We start from the raw sequence: 13,224 nt of genomic DNA on the forward strand, positions 1-13,224 counted from the left end.
TGTGATGGGACTGTTATCTAAACTTTCTGGCGCCTGCTTCCATGGGTGTTACTTTTTTTTTTTTTTACTAGGCCTTTTTTAGGAAGGTTACTACTGTATAAAGAAAAAGGAGGGGGAAAGGCAGAAGAGAGAGAAAGAAATTGAACCATCACAAAGAAATTGCTCAACTACCATTATGGGAATACACACAGCCTACGTACTCAAGGAAATTTGAAGTTAAAGCTAAAATCGACCATATGCACGTCCATATGCAAACATATTGGGACAGTCTCTGAATTGCTTCTTTATACAAAACTGTATGCAACAACGATCCCACAAAGAAGATAAACCAGAGGACCTTTTTGGATACTGATACATTCTGCAGTAAAAAGAAGACACAATCTAGATGGGAAAAAACAGAAACCCAAAGGGCTGGTGCACAATCACTTAAATTACCTATTTGTCCATCATCTCCTTTTATGAAACACAGGAATGGAACCACGTCTTGCTTCCTTACAAAGATCAGAGATTGAATACATGCTGAAATTCTCATTTTAGAAAATGATTAGAGTGCTTGGTTTTCCTAGTGCTAAAAATGAAACTAAAAGGCATCTGAAGGTCTAAAAGCAAAGACAAAAATCTTTCCAAGATTGGCCAAAATGTCTAGCAAAGAACCGATTATTTTTAACGTGTTGCAGTTTTATTAGGCAGATGAATAGATTCCATATCTTTAAAAAACCTTAACATTTGCAGCCAATTTTTCAAGACATTAATTTCTAAACAGGAGATGAAAGGAAAAGAAATCAAAATGCTTAATAACATTTTCAACTTCTTAAAGGCTTGGAGGAACTCTAAACCTTTGGAAAAAGCTCCTTGAAAAATGATTTTCGGACCAGTTTTCACTATTGAGGAGGATGGAACATTTATCAAATATCTTTTAGCTTCAATTTTCACAAAAGCTAGTTTGCTGATGGTGTGGATAACAAAATTGAAGATTTATATTGCATTAACAGGTATAGTAAATCATCATTATATCAAAATGCAGGGGGGGGGAATACAGGAAAAAAAACTGACTGAAATTAACTGACTTTGCATGATCAAAATCTTTATCAAAAAGAGAATAGAGCCTCTGGGGTAGCTGGGGAAACATACAATGGCTGCAGTCAAATAATAAGCTAGTTTTGGAAAAAGGGGTTTGACTAAGAGAAAGGGAATTTAGCAGGGAGGTTAACATTTATTGAATTCTAATATATGCCAAGCACTGTGCTTGATGCTTCTTTATGGGTTATCTCCCTAAAATGTTTTGCAACGCCAGGTAACAACAAGGAACAGCCTGATAGAATTTAGATTTTGATTCTCAGAACTCTTAGCCTACATTTCCAAGTCAGGATAATGTAAAAATTCTTTTTCCTATGTTAAGGAAGCTGCATGTCAACTTCAGCCACGAAAGACTTATGTTCATTTCCAGATTAGCTACCAACCTGACTTCCTCAGAAATTTCAAAGATATTACAAATAGTGTATGTGAGGTGTATGGATAAAATCTATGCCCTCTAGGCTGAACGGTACAGTGAGGTCCTCCATCTAAAAGACAAGGTGAGGGGGTGGATGGCTGTGAAAAGGCACATATGGACAGAAAGAAATGCCAAACCTTGACAAAAGTCAAATTGTGTTTTTTCCCTCTCTTTCCCTTCATATTGATTATAGTAATACTCTTAGGGAGGAAACAAAACTACAGTACTCAGTTTTCCAAAGTTACTTGCAGCTAAGTACTACCCAGGAATATTCTTCTAAGCCTAAGTTTGGATCAGTGTGAATAAATCCAGAATAGTCTACGTAAGAGCCAGTATGCAAGTAAACACAAGAATAAGGCAGACAGCATGGAAACTGAGGGGATGCAGGACAGCTTTCAGTAAAACTGATAATTTCTAAATAGTGAGGTTCAACTCACAATAGAACATGTATTCTAACCTACATGAAGTATCTCTTGAAAAAGGCTTGGATAGAAAACTATTTTCTCCAAAAATTCTAACTATGAGAAATTACACACACACACAATTTTTTTTTTTTTTTTTTCCCATTTGGAAGAAGCTGATAATTATCCGTGATGAAGCACTGTTCCTGACTCCTGGGCTGCATACTGACGAATGGAAGGGAGAAATGGAATGGCTTAGTCATTGCCCAGGCACATCTGGTTTGGGTTTCAAGCACTGAGCCGTATCATAATGTGTACATTTACCCTTTAAATGAACATCCCATTATCATGTTTTCTGGCAGAAAATTTTACCGACTGCAAATGAGTGGGACTTAGAACTCTACGAGAAATTAGGGCAGTGACAGTTTAGACATTAAGTGCCAAACTCTGGCTTGCAAAGTTCCGATTAACCTAAATTACTGCAAGGCTGAGAAAGACAGGGTGACGTGGTTCTTGAGAAAGAATTTAGGTGGAAAGTGGAGGAAAGGAACAATCAGAACGGTGGCAATGGTCAACCCCAATATAAGATTCTGTGTTAGTAACTACTGACTATTAGACCTCTCTTAACTCTCTGATTTGCTGCATCCAGGTTGGTCTGGATAAAGACTTTTAGACGCATAAGCAATGACAAGTTTATACAGACCTCCTAAACCGTCTCCTTACGGAACTCAAAATAAAAGCAATATAGACTGCAAGCCAAAGGCGGCAAAGACTGCTTTAATTTTGTAAAATATCAGTTATTCGATGATTTAACATTTTTTTCATTTCCTTTTTGGGCCTCTGCTTTGCTAGTCTTCTAATTATATGATTGATCTGAATTAATAGATAACCCAGCATTGCGCCCTAGATATTCTAAACAAAATTTACTACTTATTCATTACGTCAAGGGTTTCTCAAAAATATGAATGGAAGTCACCTACCCAACCAAGTTAAGAGGACTGTCCTAGTTCCTTTAGCTGTTTCACGAATGACCTCTCAAGCTGATCCAGTCAAATGAGTCAAAGCTCATCACATGTATCTCTGTGCCCAAGTCCATTAAAATACATTTTGCAAATGCACTGTGGCACAATAAAGTAAATCATCTTGATGAAGGAAAGCAATCAGAAAATGTTCCTATGGTAAACTCATTAAGAAATTCCACTATGCCTTCAAGATAGCCTTCACAATCTTTGTCATGTCTTACAGGACACTTTAAGGATCTCGCTTCCATCGAGCCCTCCAGTACCGATTCTGTTCCCCAGTGTTCTGGTTAAATGACTAGCAGTTTCTCAGCATACCTTGCTCTTGTCTAGGGACTCACTGTGACCTATAGCTTCTGCCTAGAACAGCAGTGCCCACTAAAAACATAATGCAGCCTATGCAAGCTTAAATTTTCTAGGAGGCACATGTTAAAAAAGCAAAAAGAAACAGAAAATTTAATTTTAATAATGTATTTTGTTTAGCTCAATAGGTCCAAAACATTATCATTTCAATTTGCCATTGATATAAAAAGTATTAATCAGGCATTTTACCCTCTTCTTTTGAACTAAATTTTCAACAGCCAATCACATTTATAGTGCATCTTAATTCAGACCTAGCTGAATTTTCTGTGTGGCAAGTGGCTGCCATATTGGAAAGCACCGGTGTAGAAAACCTTTGCCTTCCTTCTCTTTCGATTTCAGATCAATCTCACCCTCACCAGGAATGCCCTCCCTCATTCTCAGGCCTAGGTGTCCACCCATTTGCCACCAGTACCTTAGGTTACCTTCTGCCATAGCACTTAACATACCTTATTGCTCGTTTGCATATCTTTATCTGCCGGGAGACTTGAAGCTCTCTGGATGTGTGGACCAGGTCTTACCTGATTCTATATCCTAAGCAACTAGCAAATGTTTATCACATAAAGGATCACGAGTTCTCGCTTATGTGAAGCAGAAACAGCATGTCATTGTCCAAGAGGGAGTGAATTTACGAGTTAGTCCCAAATCTTTATATTCAGCTCTTATTATCTATAGTTCGCTGATTACAGAGTAAATAATCCCTATGTCCTAGTTTTTTTTTTTCAATCTCCTTTTCCAAAACAAAAACAAAAAAATCTCAAAGCCAGATGTCTAGTTAATTTATAATGACTCAGTGTAAGCCAACTTGATATTTTTACTATATAAGCCATCTTTCAGAGGTAACTGATAAAGACTGTCTTACTCAAAGAATTAACTAAAGAACTGGTCGACATTGGTGACACAAAGAGAAGGCAGAGGGTATCTGCTTTCAGTCTGGGGCTAGTGACCTCAAGGTTGCTTTTGGCACAGGCGTTAACTATGGAATGTAGACCAGCCACACCATTTGACATTTTGGAAAGAGCCAAACTAATGAAAAGACCCCTCTCTCCTTTATGCACTCTCATTAAGTATCTGGCACTAAATTATCTTCGGAAGGAAAAAAAGAAACACATGCCATTTAGCTACATTTATCTGCACAGCTTTGGTTATAGTGGTGTATTTTGCACAAACACACGATGAAACCGTTAATCTTTCTCTTCGCTGTGATACTTTTGGGAAGAAACATGAAGGATTTTACAAAATATGGATTTGCAAACACTGAAATAGCTCTTTTCCTACATGCTTGCTCAACATGATTCTCTTTTGTAAAGATTAACTGTAATGTGCCATACCAAAAGGCTTTGTAAACTATACGGCATTATATAAATGTGAGTTATTATAATTATTGAACAGGCTATTAATTAAATACAGCAAAATTAGAAAAATTGAATTTCTAATTTTCATTAGTCTTCTTTAAGTGTTAACGAATGACACTCTGGCAGCTCTTAATATCACAGCTCATTTGAAAGTTGAGAAAAATGAGCAAAGGTGTTGTAATTTGCACAAGACTTTTGATTCAGTTTTAGGTAGCTTCAACGTTAAATGACAGCAAACACTCTAGACCTTTAGCCTAAGTATTCAATTACTTCTCCCTTCTTTTTCCTCGAGTGCCTGCTGTTAACAAGGCTCTCAGTTAACCTTTTCCCTCTGGTTGATAACTGTTGGCCAGTGCTTGATTTTGACTCCATTCGTCAGTTCTTTTATGTATTTTTTTCAAGATTTTGTTGATGGTTGTAGGTTTTCTTAAAGGTACAATATAAATCTCACCTTTACAGTTGAAAGTCATTTCCCTAAACCTTGGTTCCCTTATATGCAAGACCTGGGAAGAGCTGATCTAACTGAAATGACTCTCAGGAACAACGAGCACAGACAGGCAGCCACGGCGGACAAAAGCAATGCCACTTCTGATTGATTACTCAAGGCTCCCTGAAACCCCGAGTTGGGAGAGACCCAAAGTTTCCCCGCGGGCTCAGTGGGAAGAGTTCCATAATTGATTAAGAATGTCTGCCATGGGCAAGACTGACAACTGGGGCCACTGGCTTTCGCCTTCTAAGTTCTGAGTTGAAAAGCAATAGGAGGGAGCTGGGGTAAAATCTACCTACTTGCGAGCAGGTGCTGAGAAGTAGTGACCCGCAGAGAACCAACAAGTTCAACATAGCCTGGATCTTTACATCGAAGTGTCAGTGATGTCTGTATGTCAAGGAGATGCAGTGCCTTTGCAGTACGTGGTGACGAAATACATAATGGGTTACTGCAAAGTAGCTCATAAGAAATGTGGATGTGTCAACTACCCGGTTAGATGCTGACCCAGCACAAGTAAGAAATGATGACCTTTTAGCAAATCTTCATCTACCGCCTCCTTTAAATCTAACTTGAACCCGGTCCCTTCCTGCATGATCCAATTCTAACGTCTGCAGAAAAGACAAAAACTAAAAAACCAAACACGGGCACCGCCTCATCTTCCACTCACAAAAGCCGCAGAGGACGGTAAGAAAAACCCATCTTCTGACCCGATGGAACCAGTCTTTGACTGAATAAATCCCTGCTCCCTCCATTTTGGAAAACAAAAGTAGAGAACAGCAACGAGCTTCAAGGTGAATGAGGAACATGAAGTCCGAATAAGAACCTATGCTCATTTACCACGTTGCTTCCCAATAATCTGCGTCAAGAGGGACCGATGAGGGACCCACCGCTGTTTCAAAGTCAACAGGTTGAATGTTGCACATTCTAATAAAGCCTTCGCTTTAGTTTATTTTCTAGTCTACAAAAAAAAAAAAAAAAACAGGTGGAAGGGAAGGGAAGGGAAGGGAAGGGAAGGGAAGGGAAGGGAAGGGAAGAGAAACCCTCCCTTAAAATGAAAGCGAGCTCCCAGCTGCTTACAATTGCCTTCTGCCTCTGCCTCTCCCTTTGTTTGGCCCTTTCAGACTCCCGCTTCTCATACTCTTTGCGGTATTCTTCCCTCTTCAGCCTTTCGTGCTGATATTCCTCGTAGCTGTCATACCTGAGAAACATAACTTCATCATTAAGTCAACCGTCAACCGCCTCCATTTACCCAAGCAAAACGAATCATGATCGGGGGAGGGGGCAGGGTTCGAGCTAACACCGCGTCATCTAGAGGAGGGGGTGAGAGGAGCAGAAGGAAAATGACAGGCGCCCTCACCTGGGCCTCCGGCTGTAGGGCGACCCGGAACGTGATCTTGCGCACAGAGGAGAATTTCGGTGCGCGCGGTGTCTGCAGTGGCTCGACTCATAGTAGTAGCAAGATCTGGGAGCGAGAGGAAAAACAGAGAGGGCATTTGCAACCGCCGCTTCACCCCGGTTTACTGGCACGACAGAATAGCCCCCGGAACACCGTATACAGAGAGCGGCTTTTTCTTCCTAGCTACTGGTGAGATTTCCTGGTGGCGGTTTGTGATGATGTAGTCAGCTTAGAGGTCTGGGGAGTGATGTGTGCTTTCCCAGCCTCTCTTATTGATGCTAACGCCGAGCGCCAGTCTGGTACAATGTCAGCTTTATCTTGCGTGGATCTCAACTGTACTGGCACAGGGCAACCCTCCAGGTAATGGAAAAAGTTAGGGGAGCAAGTAGGTTTCTTACAAATTGCTCTCTGTGATCCGCCTGGCTCAAGCCACTGTGCTCAAGGCTGACGGATTTAAGATGAGGAGGACTGTCTGTGTGACAACATCCTCGTTAGTTCCAGAGGCACTGGGGATGCGGTGTTGAGGGGCCGGGCTGCCTGTGGGTTGCGAGTGCGTGTTTTGGTTTGTTTTTTGTTTTTTTTTTTTTGGTTGGTTGGTTGGTTTGTCTGTTTTTTGGACCTGACGCTCTGGGGTGGGTGATGACAAGGTTACCTTGAAGAGGATCTACTGCCTGGGGACCTTGATCTTGACCTGGAATATGGTGATCGGGAACACGACCTGTGTCGAGAAAAGGACCTTGAACGAGAGCGCATCCTTTGGGGTCTTTGAGAAAATAAGGATTTGGGTGGTGACACGGAATCTCTACACGGAGAATTGAAAGAAGAGCAAGAAGGTGACACATCGAACAACGAACAGGATTGTGTGCCATCCCAAGGGTAGTTCAGTTTATCACTTTCATCTTCACTGTCATCAAACAGGCCATCCATGGCTAGTCCTGAATTTATAAACATAGGTAGTTTGGAGAATTGTTCATTACTGAAATCACTGTCCCTCAGTTCACTGGTCTTGTCTGCTTCGTCGTCAAAAACAGCTTGACTGGGATGACCGAAGTGCTTGTTCAGCTCGGCTCGGATTTCCTGGTCTTGGAGCTGTTTTCTGGTGCTGCAAGGAGAGACCTGCTTGCCCGCCCCCGGAGTCTCTCTCAGGTAGCACTGGTCTGAATCTGTGGAAGAACAAATCTGCCCCTGCCAATCGGAGGGGGCATCTTTATATTCTAGTTGTCTAGAGTCTTGGAGCTCCTGTGATATATTAATGAGTATTTCCGTTTTGGAATTAATTGACTGACAATAGTCATGGTCACCAAACAGCCGTAGGCTGGGCCGCTTGGCCTTCCTTTCCTCGTGTCCACTGGTGAGCACAGAGGTCTTGCTGAGTTGTGCGTACAACTCAGACTGCTCGGGCCCCTTCTTGGTGGAGTTATTGCCTTGGGTGCCAGGAGGCTCACTGTACCTGGGCTTCTTTGATGGAGGAGGTCCCACAGTCTTGCAAGAGGACTTCAGCTTTGGAGAAGTCCTGAAAGGGTTATCTTGGTTGGCTTTGTGAGGAGGAGTAGTGGGCGGAGTTAGGCCTATGGGAAAAAGAAGGAGGGGGGTGGGGAGAGAGACAAGAGATGGAGATCATGTGGTTAAATGCCAGGACAAGTTTTCCTAACTTCTCCAGGGCTTCAGACAATGGCGAGAAAGAAGGTACACGAAATTCATGCAAGACCTGAAAAAGTACCTCTCTCCCTATCAGCCCCTGTCACCGAGAAAAGACAGATTTCGCTACTGGCAGGCGGCAGTGAAATCTGCGATATTTTGTGTTTCAAATGCCAATGCTAACAGACCTGGCTTCCCAGAAAACTCGAACGCCTCCCTACCGGCCTCCACGGGCACCAGGCATTACCCAAGCTCGCATTTCCAAGGGCACCGTGTGTCTGCCTTATGGAACATTAACACAGCACGGTCCAGGGGGATCACAGAATAGCTCTGGTAGCCTTTGTCTGCAAGGAATTCTGAGGAGCACACAAGTGGCTCGGAAAAATTTCCCCAATCGAGGATCACTACCCAAGGAGCCCCAGAACTCGGCAACTTAAAAAAAAAAAAAAAAAAAAAAGATGGGATGACAGCAAATGTGGGGCAGGGTGGGAAGGACACAGACAACTTCAAAGGAAGTCCAGTAAAACACGACAGACGAAAGCAGGGAACCGGACAACTGTGCAACTTGACGGCAATGATTCTTTTGTCTCCACAGTTCATTAACTTAGTAAACCATGGCTAATGTAGGTATAATACTTTCTTGTAAGCATAACTAATACATTCTGTCTAAAATATGGTTCTGCAACAGAAACCTAAATGAACAGGAACACTAAATATTGCAGTGCTAGTGGACCATTTTATTTAGAGCACAACATCGGGGCGGGTTAGGAGGCTGAAGGACTGAAACGGACCCAAACTCCGGCAACCAACGAATTAAAAAAATAATAATAAAATAAAGGGAGACGAGAGACACCCCATCGGTTGGTGTCTTTCGTCCTTTTCTACAGAAGAGCAGAAAATTCCATCAGATGGCCATGGTGGGAGAGTCTGTGAGCTGTAGTTGCCTCCACTATGTTTCACCCCTGAGAAAGTTCTACTCATCCCTCCACACCGAGGAAGGATAATCGGGAAATGGCTCCAGAGTCCAAGGAACTTTGAAGAAGGGCACGCTAGGGTTCAAATGACTTTACGCTTACAAGGGAACATTTGAGTTTACAATCCATTTTCTATTCGGGAGGATGGGTGAACGCTGTTCAGCAGAGTTCGAGTCTGCTAACAAGTCTGGGGTTAGACTTAAGGCAACTGCACATTTCAAGGAAATGGCAGACAAATCTGACTTTGCTGGAGAAAAGGGGAAAAAATACACACACACACACACACACACACACACACACACACACACACGACCAAGTAGGTCACAGAAAGCCACATGCAATTTTGGTATGAACAGGAAGATACTGCCTCTTTTTCCTACTTTGCAATAAAAATATGGAAGAAATTAATATTTCCCGTATAATAAAATATTTGACACCACTATTTGGCAATTTTTATTCTGTACGGCTAAAGCTTTCTAAATGAGGGGAGAAAGGCTACAAAAATGCAAAGTAATGTGACTTTGGAAATCCATCCCAGAAAAATTCAGAAACACAGGGGAATACAAACACAGAGAAGGGACCCAGCAGAGTCCCAGAAAAGCTCCCTTGATTAGCAGGCACCCCCACATGCCTTCCGTACTCTTCATTTGAAGGTAATAGGGAGGTGACATATTATACAATGAAACCTCCATGTCACTGAGGCACACTCTCCTTTTGTCCCCTCTTTCATGGACAGGTATGCCTTTTACTCGCTCTAAGAGATTCTTATGTATTCAATCTTTCTGTCTCTTTTTTCCCCTTGTTTCCTTTACCTTTTGCACTGCCCCGTTTCTAACACTTATTTCTACCACATGCTATCTTCAGTTACCATTACAACAAATTTAAAGATACTAATGCTCCTCCAAAGAAACGATAAATTCTCAGATACTTCTCACAGGAGGCTAAGATGCCCAAAGAAATAATGATGAATAATCTCTCTTTGCTCAGCCAATAAAAGTCAAATATTGCAAATGACATAGCCTTTGAATAGGGGAAATGACATTCGACATCCTAAAATCCAATTCCATAAATCTTCTCGTGGTTCCCAAATTAGGGTAGTTGTTACATTCCTAATAATTTATTGCCAGGATCACTCGTTTGATACTTATCAGATAATGCTCTATATTCTTGCTCATCTCTTTTTTGAATGTATAGTTTATCTTGTCTTTCCAAATAGATTATATGCTCTTAGTAGAATGTTGCTTGGGCTTATTTGTGCAAAAATTCTTGTACTTTTTTTTTTTTTTAATTTTTCTAGATTCTCCTTTAGTAGCGGGTCTTATATTTCAGTGGCCCAAGAATACCTTGGGAAGCTGGTCAAACATTTTTAATGAGGTGGTTCATGGGCCGCATATGGAGAGCCTCTGTCCTGTCATGTCTAAGTAGCACATTGCCTTGTTCTCAGGTGTATGTATTTTGACTGACATTCTAGACTTATAAAAAGAAACCCTAAACTTCAGAAACACCAAATTAGGCCACTATTAAAGAGAGACTAGTTCTAAAAATAGCTCAGCTATCTAGGGATTTTAAATATAGAAATTCTTTTTAGTCTTGAACATTTGAAACCCTTGTCCTAGTACCTAAGCTCATTATCACTTAAATAACTGATTCTCAAGTTGCTCTGGGGAGTGGCGACACCCTGATGGTAGTTTGTTTGTTTGCTTGAGTTTTTTTGTTTTTGTTTTTGTTTGTTTTTTGAGTTAAAAACAAAGCCTTTTCCCTTCTTCACATTTTGGAGGGCCTATGGGGGTGGAGCAGACATTCACTGGGCTTGTACTCTGTGCTGGGTAAGACACCAGGATGCTGGCATTTTAGGGACTTCATGGTTCCTTTTAATAAACGGGCAATTCCCTAAAACTTGAAGTAAGCGTATGTTCTTGCATATGTGCGTAAGATTTCCGGAAACACTCCGAGATAACCAAATAGACCCCACGAGGGAGAATACGAGGGGTGGAAATTTCTGTTGGCACTGCTTGTTAAAAAAGAAAAAAAAAAAAAAAGTAATACCTCCTTCATGGATGGAAGTTATTTCAGGATTAGTGAGTAGGTGGGTAAGGGAAAACAACTCAGATAATTCCCTAAACTTTTTTGCTGTTTACTGAAATATCTTTATTCAGAGAATACCTCCAAGCAAGACTGGGAAATCTCAAGGATGCAACCACCAGTGCCTAAGTGAAAATCTATTTCCAGATATAGTTGAGACCTAAAGCAAAACAAAGCAAAACAAAAGTGTGAGAAGCACTGTATATACTTATATATATAAAATAGTGTCAAACTTTTAAGAGCCGCTGATAGGACAGAGACCCCTTGCCGCACCTGAACTAATTGGATTTCTCCCATTTCCCCACCCAGAACTCTGTCCCCTGCGGGAGGAGGGCAGTCAATACTCAACTCCTTACTGCCACTACCTTTGCTCATCTTCCCTCTAATGGCCAGACTCTCAATTTCACCCCACAAGCTTAAATCAACAGGGCTAATGCCTCCCATAACCTCCGGATTATTTCCTGTGTGTTGATTTTCTGGGGAATGTGTACATTTTGGTGTTGACAGTACAAGGTATATTCCATGCTCTCTCTTGAACTTAGCAGGTTTTGACAGATTTATGTGAGGACAGATGGCCATTACAGGCTGAAGGCTGACAAGAGGCAGTTCAGAGCATTGTTAACACACTTGCACAAACTCTCAGCAGTGCAGCACTGTGCAGAATGTAATTCAGACTATAGCTTTTTTATTACTGCCTATTTTCTTTTGTCAAAAGAGCCTGCTGTGCAGAGCAACAAATGGCTGCTATTACCCAGAATGTAATGGGTGTCAGACAAATCACGTAACACAAACAATCAAGAGTATGTAGGTCATATTTCAACAGAGCACAACCTTAGCAATATTTATGATTACTGCATTGAAATGTGTTCTATAATAAACAAGTACCTCTGCATCACTCACACTTAGGCACTTCTGCAAAGCAAGTCTGGGAAAAGTGGTGCACACTCCACAGTCATCTTTTTAAACAGCCCTTTTATTTAAAAAAAAAAAAAAGTCAGAGACAAGTTTTGTTTCGTTTTTCATTATGGGCTATAAAACGATTTTCTTTGAGGAGTTCTCTCTTGGGTTTGTTTGTTTAATTGCATGACTCTGATAAACGGTGACTCCTCTGTGTTTTGTGTGTTCCACTGTCTACGCAATGACTTCAGCAGGGTTTTGTTTGTTGTTTTTTGTTTGTGAATAGTTTACAGTATTTTGCAGAACCTAATGCTGTATCTGTGCCTTGCCTCGGAGTTTCTTTGACGGTGGGATTTCCCTTAGGTCACACGTCGATTCAGATATTTCTTAAGGACAAACAGTGGGAAGATGAGGTTCTCATTTGCTTCAAGCCTTCCCAGAAAAAAAGAAGGACTGGGCAGAGAGGCGTGTGGCTCCTCCTACCCATACAATCTATGCCTCAAGAATCTGGAGATTGTAGGAAGGGCTGACACTCAGTATGAACTGTGACTGCTCTGCCAGTGAGAATATTTTGTCAAAAGAGTTGCTCCTGTGCTCTCACCCACCCCCAACTTCCCCGGAACTCACCGGAGCCCCAGAGGAGCCAGCCACGGAAGTGTTAATGCTTGCACGGGGGAACATCCCACACCCTGCCCAGTACCCTGGCTGCCATCAACCCCGGCTGGTCTGAGGGCCAGTGCTCCTGCCTTTACTGCTTTGTCAGTATTTCCTACATCACCCCTGATTCCCGGAGAACAAATCGGCCTCACGGAAAGCCTTCAGAACATTCCTAGGACATGTGCCTAATTCCCCAACTCTTGCTCATGGAAGATGAAGATACTAATTGGTTCCCCTTGCACTTTCCCACAGAGCTGGGGCAGGAGTAGGGATGAGGGTGGGGGTGAGAGGGTGACGTTTCTGGGAACGTCGATCACCAACTCCCCCCACAAGCTGACGTGGGAGAGGAAATCACTGTGTTATTCTTGGCTTAAAAGAAATTTGGATAGTATTATTTCCTGAAAAGATAACAAAGGAATGATCATTCCAGATGTTGGGTCAAGAGGAATCAGATCAAAAAAAGAAA

The 13,224-nt window shown here is 41.7% G+C and overlaps 1 protein-coding gene across 2 annotated transcripts in view; it reads right to left on the reverse strand.

Annotated features, from left to right (window-relative positions):
* Positions 1 to 13,224, reverse strand: part of PPARGC1A (PPARG coactivator 1 alpha) — a 112,541-nt gene that overhangs the window by 13,807 nt on the left and 85,510 nt on the right. For both annotated transcript variants that reach the window (XM_049630387.1, XM_049630388.1), the window contains exons 8-10: positions 7,163 to 8,078; positions 6,472 to 6,576; positions 6,192 to 6,312 (exon numbers count right to left, since the gene is read on the reverse strand). In XM_049630387.1, the coding sequence (XP_049486344.1) occupies positions 6,192 to 6,312; positions 6,472 to 6,576; positions 7,163 to 8,078 (1,142 nt within the window). The remainder of the gene's footprint in view (positions 1 to 6,191; positions 6,313 to 6,471; positions 6,577 to 7,162; positions 8,079 to 13,224) is intronic.

Source organism: Panthera uncia, chromosome B1, assembly GCF_023721935.1.
Source record: "Panthera uncia isolate 11264 chromosome B1, Puncia_PCG_1.0, whole genome shotgun sequence".
Classification (NCBI taxonomy): Eukaryota; Metazoa; Chordata; class Mammalia; order Carnivora; family Felidae; genus Panthera; species Panthera uncia.